Source organism: Emys orbicularis, chromosome 8 (assembly GCF_028017835.1).
Source record: "Emys orbicularis isolate rEmyOrb1 chromosome 8, rEmyOrb1.hap1, whole genome shotgun sequence".
Lineage (NCBI taxonomy): Eukaryota > Metazoa > Chordata > Testudines > Emydidae > Emys > Emys orbicularis.
In genome coordinates this window covers 78263285-78280714 of record NC_088690.1, presented here as the reverse complement: position 1 = coordinate 78280714, position 17430 = coordinate 78263285, and the positions used below count along the sequence as shown (strand labels likewise).

General features: G+C 46.6%; 1 protein-coding gene across 1 annotated transcript; it reads right to left on the bottom strand.

Annotated features, from left to right (window-relative positions):
• Positions 1 to 1957: 1957 nt before the first annotated feature.
• On the bottom strand, positions 1958 to 10604 carry STING1 (stimulator of interferon response cGAMP interactor 1). Its single transcript, XM_065410066.1, has 6 exons — positions 10360 to 10604; positions 8126 to 8312; positions 5155 to 5263; positions 4766 to 5004; positions 3590 to 3776; positions 1958 to 2142 (listed from the first exon to the last, which is right to left on the bottom strand). The coding sequence occupies exons 1-6, from the start codon at positions 10602 to 10604 to the stop codon at positions 1958 to 1960; spliced, it is 1152 nt and encodes a 383-aa protein (XP_065266138.1).
• Between the last annotated feature and the right edge of the window lie 6826 nt (positions 10605 to 17430).

Here is a 17430-nt window from a genome sequence, read left to right as displayed (position 1 = left end):
CTTCCAGCCAAATCCCTGAACCCAAATGAAGCAAATGACATTTGAAAAAAAAAAAAAAATGGAGCATGTTTTCCACCGCATGCCAGATGGTGAAGACTGGACATGCAGAAGGTACCTAATTAAAAGCACTAAACTTGGGAATAAAAAATGTCAGTCACAGGTTTTTTGATATACCCTGAAGTTTGTCAAAGATTTCTTTGCAAAAACTTTGTAGTAAGGGCAAGTCAGCTGTCCTGCTGAATACAACATTAAATATTACGGAAAACATGATGCAGCTCTTCTGTTTTACATTTTCTTAATCAGTATTTCTAAGCCTTCATAAAGTAAGCGTTCCAGATCACTACATATTTAACTCACTGAAACAAAGACATTATTTTAAATTAATCAGTCACAGAGGTTTAGTGTGTTCATAACAATGTTCATTGCTTTCAGAAAAAGGGAACACTAATTTACTTTGTGTGATCTCCATAACAATAGTCATGTTTATGAAATTTCACCAACTTTAAAAAAATATGTTTCCAAAGATTTTAGGCATAACAAAGGATTTTATATTTTTCTAAGGTACAGATTTTGCTGGAGGGTTCTCTTAAAACTAATTAATCGAATAGTCAGAAGTAAAGAAAGGGAAACTCGTTTGTCCAGCTATCTGGAAGGAAAGGGGCTCTCTTCAACAGTGGGGTGAAGGGAGAGAGGGAAGGACAGAAAGGACAGGAAGACTTTGGAAGCACATATTTTGTACTATAGCAATTAAAATTAAAATGTGTATTTTAGAGAAGGGTGGTCTTTTGAAGGATTTATGTAAAAGATATGTCTGAAGATCCAAGCATTTAAGGCTAAAGATGAATACTCAAATTGTGCATTTAAAAATCTATGCAAGGATTTTTTTAAAGATGTGATTTTATAATCTTCACCAACTCACTAATGAAATATTTTTAAAGAAAAATTTAAACTAAGGTCCTGTAGACTGACATGTTCTGACTAAATATTACAGTAATGCACAACTGTTTTTGTCAGTAAATTCAGAAACTGACAGTATATACCTGGGGGTTGGCAAATGCCTGTTAAATGGCTTCAGTACCACTCGAATGGCTCTTTAACAGTTTCAATGTTGTGCTAATAGGTCTGGCAGGCTGGAGGCTTCTTCACTTTTAAGTACTAGATCCCCTCAGGAGGAAGACTCACCAGGCTGCAGCAGCCAGCTGTGGTGGGAGCCTGCAGGAAGGGTCAGAACAGGGATAGGAAAAGGTGGAAGGGTGGACACTAAGGCCTGGTCCACACTAACCCCCCACTTCGAACTAAGATACGCAACTTCAGCTATGTGAATAACGTAGCTGAAGTCGAAGTACCTTAGTTCGAACTTACCGCGGGTCCAGACGCGGCAGGCAGGCTCCCCCGTCGACTCCGCATACTCCTCTCGCGGAGCAGGAGTACCGGCGTCGACGGCAAGCACTTCCGGGATCGATCCGGGATCAATTTATCGCGTCTAGACAAGATGCGATAAATCGATCCCAGAAGATCGATTGCTTACCGCCGGACCCGGAGGTAAGTATAGACGTACCCTAAGGCCTGGTCCACACTAACCCCCCACTTCGAACTAAGGTACGCAAATTCAGCTACGTTAATAACGTAGCTGAATTCGAAGTACCTTAGTTCGAACTTACCGCGGGTCCAGACGCGGCAGGCAGGCTCCCCCGTCGATGCCGCGTACTCCTCTCGCCGAGCTGGAGTATCGGCGTCGACGGCGAGCACTTCCAGGATCGATCCCAGAAGATCGATTGCTTACGGCCGGACCAGGAAGTAAGTGTAGACCTGCCCTAAGACCCAGGGTTGCCCCAAATTTTCGGGTGCTCTACATAGCCGTGTATGCTGCATATGCCTAAGGACGGCCCTGACTGTCTTGGTCCTCTCTCTTTGTATGCTTGAAGAGGGAGTAACCTGCCAGTCCCACCCACAGGTTTCAGAAGCCATCGCTCCGCAGAGGCCCGGGTAGCTCCGAGTCACTGATCAGGATATTGGGCTCTGTTGAGAGGAAGGTGGTGGACTCGTGATTCCCCTCACACATGGTGTATTCCTCCAAGTGCTGCTGTCTGATGTGCTTTAGGATCTCCTTTGACAGGAAATGGCTGTCGCTGTCTCCTGACTCTGGAAAATAAAACAGAAAACAAACCCCACCGGCTTCAATGGGCTGGAATCCAAGGCAAGCTGAGTCTCCAGCAAGCAGAGTCTCCAAACCCTTCAGCAAGAAGAGGTACCATTGCTGCCCATGCATCTTACACCTACTCAGTGGGGCACTCTAGTGGCAGCCAGGCCACAGCTAGAGGTCCAGGAGCTTCGTACAATTTTTTTTTTTAAATAATGGAGATACCCCATCTCCTAGAACTGGAAGGGACCTTGAAAGGTCATCGAGTCCAGCCCGCTGCCTTCACTAGCAGGACCAAGTACTGATTTTTGCCCCAGATCCTTAAGTGGCCCCCTCAAGGATTGAACTCACAACCCTGGGTTTAGCAGGCCAATGCTCAAACCACTGAGCTATCCCTCCCCCCCAATATGAGCTAACCTAAAATTCACAGGTTCAAGCCTTGCAGCTACCAATGCAGCTAGGTGTCTGGCATTGGACTTGCTGATTGTTGGAAGAAAGGGTGAAATGTAAAGCTGCTGGATGCTCTTCCATCCAAACATTTTGGGGGGAGGGGAAAGAAAACGCCTTTTGACCAAAATGAAAAATTTCTCTCTCCCATGCTCCAAAAGGTGGAAACATTTCATTTATCAATGAATTTCAAAAAGAATTTTTTGAATTTTGTTGAGAATTTTCATTTTGGTAGGAACCCCTGCCCCCTCCCCCAGTTTTACATTTTTTCCCCAGTGGAAAACGGGGGAATACACACAAAAAAGCGAGAGAAAGTAGGGGGAAAAAAACCCATTCTCACACTTCTTAAACTTTTCCCACCCTTTCTCCAGTGGAGAAAAGTGAAAGAGTGAGAGTGAGTGGGTGTGTTTTCCCCCCCACCAAAACAAAACTAAAAAAAAACGGAAAATTTTCACTCAAAATTTGAGCAAAATGAGAAATGTTCCTCTCCAAGTGTTTTTTCAGGAAGCCCTGCTGGGGTTTTGTCATCCAGTTCCAGCAAACTCAGGAGAAACAGGCAGAGGGCAAAACTGGCTAAATGGGGCTTTCCTACCCCACAGCATCAGAGTCATCTCTGAGGGATAGTGGCTGTGTTTTGGGATCCCCCTGTCTTAGAGCCGGGGGGGGGGGGGGAAATCGGGGACCCCATTAATCAGGAGGCCTTGAACATGAAAGGTCCACAGTGCACTGCAGAAACCTCCCCATGGCCCAAGGGGCTGTGGTGTGAGAGGACCCAGGAGCCCATGTGCATTAAAGGGCCCACGTGACCTATGATGGGGACCCTGAGCCACTCTTACCCAGCACAGTGACACCAGAGAGCACCAATGAGATGATGGTATAATCCTGATACTAACTGCCATGCTGGGCGTGCGCCGGAGGCCGCAGTGAGCTCCTGTGCCTGAGGATCAGGGCATGGAGAAAACCCCAGCACTTCTCCCCTTGTGCAGTCCCCCAACTCCTCACCCTCATACACAATGAGCCGGTAGCAGCCCGCGCATTCCTTGGAGCGCTGTAAGATCTCCCCCAAGGTCCTACAGAAGAGCTGGGCTTGCTCCAGGCGATCCTCCCGGCCAAAGGCGGCGCTTTCATCCTGGGACATAGCGTAGAGGGACTGCAGCGGGGGGGCGTACTCCACAATGCAGTAATTCAGCTAGAGGGACGGGAGAGGGAGAAACCTGGGCATTACCCCAGCAGTCCTGAGACCACGGCTAAAGCATCCCTCCCCAGGCGGCTGGCCCCCGGGAATCCCAGCGCTGCTGGCTGAACCCTTTGGTGCCCTCTCCTATGCACAACACAGCAGCTGCCAGAGCTCTGCCAAGCAGGGTCAGACCTAGGCTTTTGAGGGCCTTGTGTGCCCATGCAAGGACCACCCCAGCTCCCTCCCCACTGGACCCTGGCCCTGCTGCCTCTGGGCAGCCAAGAGACTCCCCACAGCTGCTTTTTCTGCCTGCTCATGAGCATGGGGGTGGGTCTGCCTCTACGCTGGGCAACCGGACTGGTGCAGTCAGCACTCTGCTGTCCAAGCGGGCAGGGGGACAAGGCACTTCAGTGTCTGCCACGGCCTGATAGTGCCAGAGACAAATGGGAACAGGGAGAGGGAATCAGGGACGGTGATCAAGCTGGCAGTGTGTATATTGGGGGATGGAGGGAGGCTGGAACAGGAAGGCCTTATCCTACTGCATAGGGGTATATACCCAAGGCTGTTTTTGCTGCCAATACAACAGGGTCAGTGCTGCTCCTGGGTGTAGCTGGATTTAGTGCAGACAGGAGCTTTGCTGTGTAGAGGGTTTGCATACAGCTAAGTAAACTGGGATTTTCCTGCAGAGGTTTATGGCTGCAAGGAAAGGCCTTGTGTGAATCCCAGGGCTGTGCAAAGGCATGTGCTTCTCTTCATCCCAACTGCTGGATGCTGTTCTGAACTGGCCCTTTGGAGGCTCTACAGCCCTATCTTGGAGCCCCACCTTTACACTATTCATGTCTCCTGGCTAGAGATGGGCCCAAGCCAAAATCCAGCACCTGAATTTCTCAACCCTTGGGGGAATTTGGATCCACAGCTAAACTTTGTGTCCCAGGCCCGTCTCTGCACACATCCATCCTTCCTGTGGCCCTTCAGCTAGAGAAGCGTGATGATAAATGTACCTTTTTGTCTTCACCCAAAATTGTATAGATGCTTTGTTTGTAGCTTCTCCATTTAGTGCCAGCACGGTCCAGCTGCAGCGCCGGGAGATCCTTCCAGTACTGGATGTGGCTGTCAGCCTTCTGCAGGTCATCGTATATCTCACAGCTCACTGGGAGAAGGATGTGCAATTTCCAGGTCTCCTTGCACTTCAGCAAATTGTTATTGGCTCTGTTGAACTCACTGATCAAGTCTTTAAGGCCTTAGAGGAAGAGAACATGGAGCAGAGACAAATGAAGTGAGGGTAGCAGCTTTCTGACTGGCTAATTGGCTCCCCGTTAACGTGTACAAAGGAGGAGTTTTATTACAAAGGATTTTGTATTCCCATACAAACAGGGAAACAACTACTTACGTGGCAGAATTAACTTTAAATACCCCACATAGTAAGACCAGGCTAGTCCATGTGCTACGTTGCGGTTGTTCTTTTCACAGATTTCAGACATTTCTACTGCAGAGGGACTCTACAGATTGAAGGAAAAAATGTCATAACTAAACCATCTCACAAGCTAAGCGGGATTTCCTCCCACACCCACTGGTGACTGTGTCTCCTGCTGTCTCTCTGAATACACCTGAAAGCCAAGCAGCCATGCTTTCCCTTGCATGAGCCATACACTGCAGGTCTAGAGCTCCTCAAAGAGCTTTATAAACCCAACCCTACTCAACTCCCGCAGCAGCCCCACAAGGCAGGACAATCATCATCTTCCCTTAACAGATGAGGAAAGGGTGGTCCACCAGGGTTAAGTGTCTTACCACAAATCAAAGAGTAGGCCCGATTCTGATCACACACACATGTGTAACTTCCAGGTCTGCTATATACCACTATGAGGTCTAAGGCTTCAGTGGCACAGTTGGGAATACAGCCCAGAAATCCAGCCTGCAAATGCCACCTAAGGGTCTGATAATTTTAGTGTGGACCAGTGGCTGGAAGCCCATGCTGTCACACAGGTGTGGCAGCTGAGCCACGTGATCTATCATCTGCACAGTCTACCTCTACAACCCATGAAGTTACTGCATGCAAATTAGCTGTAGAATAAGGGTGGTGATTGGCTGAGTTACCTCTGATATCACCATGGCCTAGGACTCTTGGCATGGCATAAATACATGTCTTGCTGTTGCAGGGGTGAAGTCTGAGAAGTCAAAATGGCCTAGAATTTAAAACTTGGATGGTAATAGATGGTGAATCCCAGTGGCGATTGAACCTGGTGATATTCTAAACAAAAGAACTCTCACCCATGTTTGTAGCTGTGTCCATCACTTCACCCTGACTCAACAGAGAGTCTAAATTTCAGCGTGACACAGAGACTGGTGATAATCCCAGAATTTTATTATATAGATTAGGTGTTCAAACCCCTTGGGCATCCTAGATCCTCCTTTCACACCAAAATCCTCTCAGTTCAAAATTTCTGTAAGGGTCTCTATTTCTCACCATGGGCCAAACTCTGCTCTCAGTTCTAGTGGTGTCGTAGATTCCAAGGCCAGAAGGGACCATTGTGATCACTAATCTGACCTCCTGTATTGCACAGGCCAAAGAACTTCCCCAAAATAATTCCTAGAGCAGATCTTTTAGAAAGACACCCAATCTTGGTTTACAAATTGCCAGTGATGGAGAATCCACCATGATCTTTGGTAAATTGTTCCAATGGTTAATTACTCTCACCATTATAAATGAACGCTTTATTTCCAGTCTGAATTTGTCTAGCTTCAACCTCCAGCTATTGAATCTTCAATCTAGCAGCGAAAACTATAAGAAGAACCCATTATTAAATATTTGTTCCCCATGTAGATACTTATAGAGTGTAAACAACTCACCACTTAATCTTCTCTCTGCTAAAATAACTAGACTGAGCTTTCTGGAGTCTATCATTGTAAGGCATGTTTTCTAATCCTTGAATCTGGAATGTCAATTCAGAGGAACCCTAATGAAGTCATTAGAAATATCCTGGTTTTACACTGGTGTTATCGAGAGCAGAGGGCAGCTTTGTAAGCCTGCAGCACTCCCATTACTTAACCCTTTGGAGACAGCAGCTAAATATACTTCTCCTCCCAAGCATTCACTTGAGTGCCAGGTTTAAAAATGCCAATGTTCTAATGCCAGTAGGAGTTCTGCGGGTGCTGGGGATGGTACTGGAACCCTGGGGTGGTAGTGCTCATTAAAAGCTAGTTGAATTGAGTAGTTCGCTAGCTTCCCTGCCGAGATGGATGGTGGCATCAGGACGATGATATCAAATATTAATGGGGTTGCACTAATGAAAAGAATTTTGTTGCATCGTGGCTTCTAAAACAATTCAGTTGGAAGAAGAGCAGCATGTGCAGACAAGGCAGGGTTCATCAGCAAACATGGCGAGGTTCCATCTTAGAACCATGGAAATGCAGGGCTGGAAGGGACCTTGAGAGGGCATCAAGTCCAGCCCCCTGTGCTGAGGCAGGACCAAATAAACCTAGACCATCCCTGACAGGTGTTTGTCCAATTTGTTCTTAACAACCTCCAGTGATGGGCATTCCACAACCTTCCTTGAAAGCCTGTTCCAGGGCTTAACTACCTTTAGAGTCAGAAAGCTTTTCCTAATATCTAACCTGAATCTCCCTTGCAACAGATTAAACCTCCCAAGGGATCAGAGATGGGCCTGACCTAGCAGCTCAGCTCTCCACCCTTTTTGTGATGCAGGATCGTTCCCTGCAGCATAATCCTCAGTGCTTGCCCCAGTCCAGATTAAAGGACCAAGGAACGTCTTCCATAGATATCTCATCCTGAAGAAGCATCTCCTATTATTACTAGTGGGAATGCTTACTAGTGCTAGTGATTTTTACAGCCCAGACAGGATGCACAGCCCCAGCACAGCCCCCTGCCACGTGAGCTATCTTCATTCTCAGTTTTCCTTTGCTCAGCTTCATCCCACTTCTCCTAGTTCTTCCTCTAAGGCGACGAATGAAGCTAGACTGAGATGAACTGTGCTCCAATCCACTTCAGAGCGGGGGTCCCAATGAGTTCACAACATTTATTGAGAAACTGATTAGGTTCAGTTGTTGCAATTCCTATGTGCAGCTGCAATGAGACATCTCGGGATGGGTCACCACTTGTGGGGAATTCGGGACCTTAAAGCATGAGTCCATGATGTGAACTAGAGAACCCAGGCTCCTTAGCCAAAGGGTGTAGCTAGAGGACTCAAAATGTTATACGTGGCCTGTCCACTAGTGGAGGGCAGAGCGCCACATAGCCTGGGTTACGCAGGCCTGGCCTATGCCTGCCAGGATTGCTGGGGATTCTCTGGGGAGCAGAGGGGCGCATTGCCAGGCTGCTGGGGACTGGGGTGTCCTGCCCTTACCTGAAGCCCAAAGGCGAAGCTGAGGAGCTGGCAGAGGCAGACGAGGATGAGGTTGAGGAAGAGCTGCAGCCCAGTCTCGCCGAACAGGGCCATGTAGGCGCAGACGCTGACCAGCAGCAGGAGCGCGTGGCAGCGCAGACTCGGGCTCAGGCAGGCAACCACCACCCTCCACCAGCTACTGCGGTGTCTGAGGAAAAGGGAAACAAGGAGACAGGGCTGTCAATCTGTGCCCTGCAGATCGGCGTGCAGAGGGGTCTCCAGGCCCAGCACACCCCTGCCCTGAGAAGGAGAGACCCCCACTGCATTGATAAGAACGGCCATACTGGGTCAGACCAAAGGTCCATCTAGCCCAGTATCCTGTCTTCCGACAGTGACAAATGCCAGGTGCTTCAGAGGGAATGAACAGAAATGGTAATCATCAAGTGATCTATCCCCTGTCACCCATTCCCAGCTTCTGGCAAACAGAGGCTAGGGACACCATCCCTGCCCATCCTGGCTAATAGCCATTGATGGACCTATCCTCCATGAACTTCTCTCTCTTTTTTTTTAACCCTGTTATAGTCTTGGCCTTCACAACATCCTCTGGCAACGAGTTCCACAGGTTGACTGTGCATTGTGTGAAAAAATGCTTCCTTTTGTTTGTTTTAAATCTGCTGCCTATTAATTTCATTTGGTGACCCCTAGTTCTTGTGTTCTGAGAAGGAATAAATAACACTTCCTTATTTACTTTCTCCACACCAGTCATGATTTTATAGACCTCTATCATATCCCCCTTAGTCGTCTCTTTTACAAGCTGAAAAGTCCCAATCTTATTAATCACTCCTCCTACGGAAGCCGTTCCATACCCCTAATCATTTTTGTTACTCTTTTCTGAACCTTTTCAAATTCCAAATATATCTTTTTTGAGACGGGATGACCACATCTGCATGCAGTATACAAGATGTGGGCGTACCATGGATTTATATAGAGACAATATGATATTTTCTGTCATATTATCTATTCCTTTCTTAATGATTCCTATCATTCTGTTTGCTTTTTTGACTGCCACTGCACATTGAGTGGACCAAGGATGATCATCCACAATGATTCCAAGATCTCTTTCTTGAGTGGTAACAGCTAATTTAGATCCCATCATATTGTATGTATAGTTGGGAACATATTTTCCAACGTGCATTACTTTGCATTTATCAACACTGAATTTCATCTGCCATTTTGTTGCCCAGTCATCCAGTTTTGTGAGATCCTTTTGTAGCTCTTCGCAGTCTGCCTGAGACTTAATTATCTTGAGTAATTTTGTATCATCTGCAAATTTTGCCACCTCACGGTTTACCCCTTGTTCCAGATCATTTATGAATATGTTGAATAGGATGGGCCCAGTATAGACCACTGGGGGACATCACTATTTACCTCTCTCCATTCTCTTCCCTTCCCAGCCCAGGGGGTCCCTATAAAAGACTGTCCACATGGGTGGGGACTCAGCCAGCAGGGAGCAGGTGGGCACACGCTGGGGAAGTAACAGCTACGGCAGTGCCCGCCGCCTCTCCAACCAGCACTGTAGAGCTTACTGGGGAATGCAATCCAGCCCCAGTGTGGAGTGCCGTTGCTGGGGAGCCTTCTGCACTGGAGGCCCTGGGTTTTACCTCAGCCAGGGCAGGCCCAGGCAGCCTGGCTTCACTGGGGTGACATGGCACCCAGGGACATCTGAGATCTGGTGGGTTTGGACGTGAACCTGCACCAGAGACGAAGCAAACCCTGACCCCACATAGGACAACATGAGAGAACCCCCTCAGATGATGTCCTCCCACGTAGATTCCATGGGGTTTAATAGGTGTGTAGGACATAGGCATGGGACAGCCCTAAGTTGTGACTTAATAGTCATGCATCTTCCTGCCTGGGCATTATGGGTAATGGGCAATCTGCAGAGTTGCTCCCAATAGTAAAGGCACAAGAGACTAGAGAGATGGAGAGAGAAGAGGGAGGGATTGAGTAGAGAAACCTGAGGGACATCAACAGACAGGAGAGTGGGGCAGATGGGAAACCACCACAGAGACCAGATTGCAAAGCCTATGCTTCTTTGGATTCCTTTACAGCTCCTGTATAGCTAGTAGGAACCATGCACCTATGTTCGCCCACCTCCCTCACAGGGATTAGTTCTCTTACTTTCTTTCCTGGCCCATTTACACGTGCCAGCCTGAGAGTGCCTCTCAAGAGCAGAGAGCTGTAAATTCAGTTACCTGGATTGCACATGCCAAATCTCTTCCACGAAGTTGCAAACCCCTCTGAGCAGAGCTCCGATCTGCAGGGCCGTGAAGTAGAAGGTGATGTTCTCTGCGGCATGGTTCCAGGACTGCTCCATGTGATACAGGGCAAAGACGCAGAGAACAATGAAGCCCCAGGTTGCGTAGTGAGCCCTTCCCCCCCGAGGTTTGGGGATGATAGGGGAAGTTTGGACGCTGGGTCTTTCCTTTTCATGAGACATCTGCAGCAAACAGACACACCCAGACATCTTAAACACTGATAAAAACAACAGCCCAGAGGACAGTCCCAGACATTGTTAAAAAGCAGCTAGGGATGAGGCAAAGGGACAGGCACAATAAGATCTTGGATTTCTAGAGTGTTGTGAAGAATCCCAAAGCACTTCATAAACTGACACAATTTATGCATTGACCACTGACATGAAGCCATCTCTGGGGTGGTTTAGCCCTGCATGTTGCAGGGCACTGCTCCGAAATGGCTCTTTCCAAGGGACCGTGGCATGGGGGCATGTAAGCAGGCTGGTGAAGCAACAGGGGCATGGGCAATCAGGCTGAACACAGAGCAGATCCAATGGCCCCAAATCCTGGGGCGGGGGGAGAAGGTGCAGCAAGAGGTGACTGCTAACCCAGCCTAGCCTGGATGAGCAGGTGCCCTTCATCCCAACTGTGTCCTACCCAGACTACTTGTCGATCCCCTGTGCAAATCCCTCTCATGCAGACTTCCCACAAAGGGCTGGAATTTGGCCTATGTGCACTGATTCGGTGGGGTGGTTAGTCAGTCATCTTCCCCACAAGGGCTCAAAAATGGCCCTTAAAATGCAAGCAGTGACCTTTGAAAATCTAACCTCAAAGCTTTCTGAGGGTCCCTGAGGAGCTCTTTAAGGCCAAGTGACCCTCTGTTACCGTGGTGAGAGAGGATCAGACTGTAGGGAGCTTGTTATGGCTTTAGAGAATTCTAAAATAAATACAGAGGAATAAATTAATGAGAACCTCCATCCTCCTCCTCAAACACCAGTAGGCAGCAAGCAGCTGCCACAGAATTTTGCAGTGTTCGACTCAATACTGTTCCCAGGCAAGCAGCACTGAGGGGGCTAGACCAACATCTTGAACCTTGGATTCCTTTCCGATCTGCATGAACTCACTCAGGATCCCATGGGGGAAGTAGCAGCCTCGTTTGATCCCCTCTGAGCTAGGGGTCTCTGAAAAGATCTATTGCATTAATTTAGATGGTCTATATGGGCCAAAGGTGTTAATATCACCCGGTCACTGTTTAACATTAAACAGTGTTAAGCAAGGTTTGGTATACAGAGACATTACTTTGCTTAGTATCATAGCAAACACCATTCAAGAGCTTGCTAACCTTTTATTAAAAATATAGAAAAGAAGGAAAAAACAGTTAAAGCATTTTAAATATAGAGTAGTAAGTAAAACTTATTTCAGCAACTGTTTTCTTTTTTCTTGTCTGGAGAGAGATTTCAGAAGGAAGAGAAAAAGTTAGTTGAGATGGGTTGGAGCCGTCATTGTTGCTGTTCCTGTTATAGTCGAGTCCTGTTTCCTAGAAGACAAAACACGACAAAGACACACAAAGGGGACAGAAAAGAACAGCAAAGGTCGAAAATGCAGCTTCTGGCTCTTTGGGGTTGATATTTTTTTACAAAAATTACAAAAAAAAGTTTGGTGTTGCAATAGCTTTTGGTGGTTTGAGATTTAATGTATAGTTAATGCTGTAGCAGCTTTTAATTAAGTTGGCATTTCGTTAACAAGAAGGGGGTCATTTAAGATGTCATTTTAGTAAAAGATTGCTTTAGCAATCTAACAATTTAAAACATTATTTCCCTACTTTTCCTTTTTAAAAATACTTTTACATTAAACCTTTAAAGTTTTTACTGTTTATAAAAACTACAAACCCTAAAATAAAGGGGGGGGGGGAAGAAAACAAAACAAAGCATTTGTTAAAAAAAAGTAAAAGAATTTATAACTTTAAAAAAAAAACCTTTTAAAAAACAAAAGCATTAATGGTTTGCTTTGCAAATTAGAAAAACACATGTAAAATTTTAAAACAAATTTTTGTTTTAAATCAGCTTTAAAAACCAATTGCTTATTTGCTAAGCTATTAGCTACTGGGTATGTATTAACCCTTTAGGCCCCATCTTGGGTGCCAAAACTGTTGCACTAATTTAGATGGACTGTATAGGCCAAAGGAGTGAATGTAACACTGTCACTGTTTAACGTTAAACAAGGTTTTGGGTTGGGTATACAGAGACTTTAGCTTGTTTAGTGCCATGGCAAACAGACCATTAAAAATCATTTTAACCTTCTATTAAAAATACAGAAAAGAAGGAAAAACAGCTAATACTTTACATTTCAAATGCTTTAAGAGAGACTTATTTTAACTCCTTTTTTTTTTTTTTTTTTTTTTTTTGTATTTTAGCTGGAGAGAGGTTTTTAGATGGAAAACCCCCCCATGTTTGACAGTCTTTTAGATGGTGTTAAATATGATAATAACTGGTTTTTTGGGGGTGGGAGGGTGAGAAAAGAAGTTAGTAGAAATGGGCTCGAGCTGTCATTGCAATAGCTGTTAAAGTGCAATCCCATTTCCTAGAAGACAAGACAAAGATACACGAAGGGGACAGAACAGAGCAGCAAAGATCAAAAATGCCACTTCTGTCTCTGGGGTTGATTTTTACTTGCAACTTTACTGCTGGAGAAACACAGGCAGTTTTATTAGCTACTTTGGGACTCAGCAAACTTGTACCAGCGTTGGGCTGTTTAGGGCATTGCATTTGGCTGCCTTGGTTTGATCACAGGGTACAGCTGTGTTGCAAAATGTACACTTTTGGCTATCTAAGCCACACTCTGGTTAGACAGAAAGAAAGGTGGGGAAGGAAAAGGACACATTGGAGGGGAGGGGCAGGGGAAAAGCCTCACAATGTCATTTGGCTTGGTTTCTTTGGCTTGGTCAGGAAATTTTTTAAGCTTAGGATGACAAGGACCTGGGGTCCCAGGACATGGCAGGGGTGACAGTCATGAAGGTGAAGCTCATGTAACACTGACAGATCCCGGTCGTCAGCAGCTCTTTCTCTCTGCCACTAGATGGGACAGAACACCACACTCCGGAGGTGTGTGGGTTACACTCCTCCAGCAGTCAGTTTTTCTTTTTCTTTAAGTTTTTCTTTAAGAACCCAAAATGCGAGTGATAGGTGGAATAGCTCCTCCCGCAGAAGCGGCGGAAGGTCCCTAACAGTGGGGGAAGGCCCCACCCCATTCCTTCCACCCAAGACCCCGCCACGCTTGCTCTTCTCCACACACACACACACCCCCATCGCTTGTCCTTATGGCTGGGAAAAAGTGGGAGGGCCATGGCCTCCTGGCTCCCCCATTCCGGCACCCTTGCCCTCCCCTCATTATATTGTCCACCAATTACAGTAGCCCTAATTTCTGATTTTGGTTCACCGCTTGCTGGTTTTACACTTTTCTTGTTTAACAAACACAATTTTAAGTTATATTAGTGCTTGAGTTATATTAGTAGCCTTTTCATTTGGACTGATTTAGTTTTTGTGTGTTCCTTGTGCAACTTCTCCCATTTACACTTATCATTACAGGGTATTGTGACATATGAATTTACATATAGTTTTTACAGTTGAGCTCACAATTAAGTTAAATTTCTAGGCCCAATTATTACAACATAGTACCCTTTTTTAATTAATCAGTTCCCCATAGGATCAGACCTTTGTTTTGGTTCATAACACCACAATTATAAACAAAAACCTTATTTTAGTTTAAGCCCATAGAAAAACTACACCTCTACCCCGATATAATGCTGTCCTCGGGAGCCCCCCCCCCCCCCCCCCCGAGCACTGCTTTACCGCGTTATATCCGAATTTGTGTTATATCAGGTCGCATTATATCGGGGTAGAGGTGTATTTGGTTGTATTTTAAGGTTTGCAAATTTTTTATTTTAAAATTGGGATTTACAAATTGTATTTGATTAGATGTTACAAAAATATAGTTAAACTTTTTAGCTGTTAATAAAGCTAAAGTCTTATTTAACCCTTCTGCTGGGTGGAGTCGGCAGCATGAAGGGTTAAATATCAAGGGGTTCCTCTTAACACAACCTAGTAATCTGGGAAAATTTACCACCACCCCAGAGTGCCTTTAAGAGCCAATACTTCCCCTCTCACAAGCACTGAGTGTGTGTATAACAAAAGAGAACTTTCATTAAAAGGAAAAGGGAACCAAGCATTAGTTTGGGAAAACACAACCACCACATTCACCAGCACACAACCCTAAACGAACCCAACCTCACAGCGGATTAGGCAGTGTCCTCTGCCTCAGTTTCCCACCTTGTGGTGGGAAAGTCCTACAAACAAATGTCCCTTTAACACATCACCTCCTCCCCCCCGCCACTGCACCCTACTCACAGTTGGCCGTCCTTGGTTAGCAAAGACCCAGAGTTCAGAGGTGGGTTCACCTCTCACCCCAGAAAGGGGGGAGAGGCACCAAGCAATGTATGCAGTCACTGTGCGCCTCTGTAACTGGCTGTTTGCTGTTGCCTCTGCTGCCACTGCTTTACTCATACAATAAGCAGAACATTTCATTCCCCGGCTCTCAATACTGAAGTGATCTGTAACCCAGCACCAGCCAAAAGGGATCATTTTGGCAAAGCAGCTCCATCATCATGCTGCATGCGTAGGCAGAGTAGGCATGACTATGCAAACTCAGTCTATTCCTGAAGTGTCTTCCCCTAGCTCATCCCTAGATGTCAGGGAGAGCTCATTCACACCCTGCTTACACTTACAACTTATTTTATTTGTAGCTAAAACAAAGCCCTAGCTGTTGTTATATTTGTAAGATGTTTAATAACAAACCAGTTTTTGTTATTATTATTTTTTGTCTGTGCACTGAGAATGGGTAAAGATGGGAAAAGATTTTTCTTTTTTGCTGCTGATACATTTAAAGCTACACATTTATACAAATTGTGAAAACTTCATGCACTAGTGGTTAATTTGGAGAAAAAGCTTTAGTGCTGATGGTATTTTTACCCAAGTGTGTTGCTTTTAAAAAGGCAGCAGCAAAATGATGTTTTTTGGAATTATTTTTGTATTTGTGAGCTATTTGTAACACCTAAAGGCAGTCAAAATTTGAAGCAGGGCTGTTGATCACAATTAACTCAAGCGATTAACTCAAAACAAATTAACTCAATTAAAAATTAATCACAATTAATCACAGTTTTAATCGCATTGTTGAACAATAATAGAATATTAATTTAAATTGATTATAAATATTTTGGATTTTTTCTACATTTTCAAATACACCTCTACCCCAGTATAACGCAACCCGATATAACACAAATTCAGATATAACGCAGTAAAGCAGCGCTCTGGGGGGCGGGACTGCGCGCTCTGGCGGATCAGTGCGTCAGTGTGTCTGGCTCCGACACGCTTCTCTGAGTGGCATGTTAAGGGTGCCAGGCTGGAGCTGAGGGGTTGGATAAGGGGCAGAGGGTCTCGGGGGGCGGTCAGGGGACAGGGAGCAGGGGGGTTGGATGGTTCAGAGGTTCTGGGGGCGGGGCGGTCAGGGGATGGGGAGCAGGGGCGTTAGATAGGGCATGGGAGTCCTGGCGGTGATTAGGGATGCGGGGGGTCTCTGGAGGGGGTGGTCAGGGGACAAGGAGCAGGGGGGCTTAGATAGGGACTGAGGGACTGTGAGGAGAAATAGGTTAGACATTCGCATGCATCTGACGAAGTGGGTATTCACCCACGAAAGTTTATGCTCCAATACGTCTGTTAGTCTATAAGGTGCCACAGGACTCTTTGTTGCTTTTTAAGTTAGACATTGTGAGGCGCTCAGATACTATGGTGATGGTGCCACATGCTATCCCTTCCCTTGGTTTTGGCCCCTTCTTTTCACCTATCCCCTTCACATTTCCTTCTTTTCTTAATGTAATCTTGGCTGTATGTCTTCTGAATCCCCTGTGTTCTGTCTTAACCCACCCCCGCAGAGGCATTTCTGTTTTACAGGCTCATCTAAGGACTTCCAGATCCTTAATTTAATTGCCAGCCCTTTCTTATCTGAATCACTCTGCCTGTTTGTAAACACTCCATGCCCTAGGGGCACAACCTGGAAGCCCCACCTCCCTGCAGAACTCACATTCCACATATGCGGCAGAATAGAAAGAGGAGCTCTGTGGGATAGCTGCCCAGAGTGCACCACTCCGCAAGGGCCTAGGGTGACCAGATGTCCCGATTTTATAGGGACAGTCCCGATTTTTGGGTCTTTTTCTTATATAGGCTCCTATTACCCCCCCCCCCCCCGTCCCGATTTTTCACAGTTGCTGTTTGTGAAAAGTGCCGCAAGTGTGAACACGCTATTGTGCAGGCAGCTGTCAGTCTGAACACACAACAGCGGTTTTCCTTTGGCACTCTCTAAGCAGCACTGTAACTGCCGGCACTGTTACTTTACCAGTGTAGACATGCCCTCAGTTAAGAGCTCTGCCTGGGGCTAGGACATATGCCGAAACTGAGGGGAGGGGGGCAGAAGCCCCCCACCCCCTTTAAATGGTGCCCCTGACACCAGCGCCCGAACCATGGCCCTGCCCCCATGCCGCCCCTTCCCCCCCAAGGCCCCGCCCTTGCACTACCCCTTCCCCTGAGGCCCCACTCCTATGCCACCCCTTCCTCCCAGGATCCCCCCATTTCAGCACCCCTGGCCTAGGGTCACAGAGGAAATTGGGGAGCAAGGAGATAAACCCAGGTCTTCCAAGCGCTAGGCTAGTGCAGACCTCAATTCCTAGCTATCAACTGAGCCTTCCCCCCCACGGAGAGTGGCAATTGTACTTGCGGCACTGGCCATTACCTGATGTCCCAGGCTGGGTCCTGTCTGTCTGGGTTTGGTACTAGTGCCTGTCACCGTAGCATCAGAGTGTCCCTCATGTTAGACTGACAATGGCCAGGGCCCTAGTGGCCGTATAGAGAGCTCTGCTTGGGGGGGAAAAAGAGGGGGAGTACCGGCCACCAGCTGTGGGAGGAAAACTGTGTCACCTACAAGGTC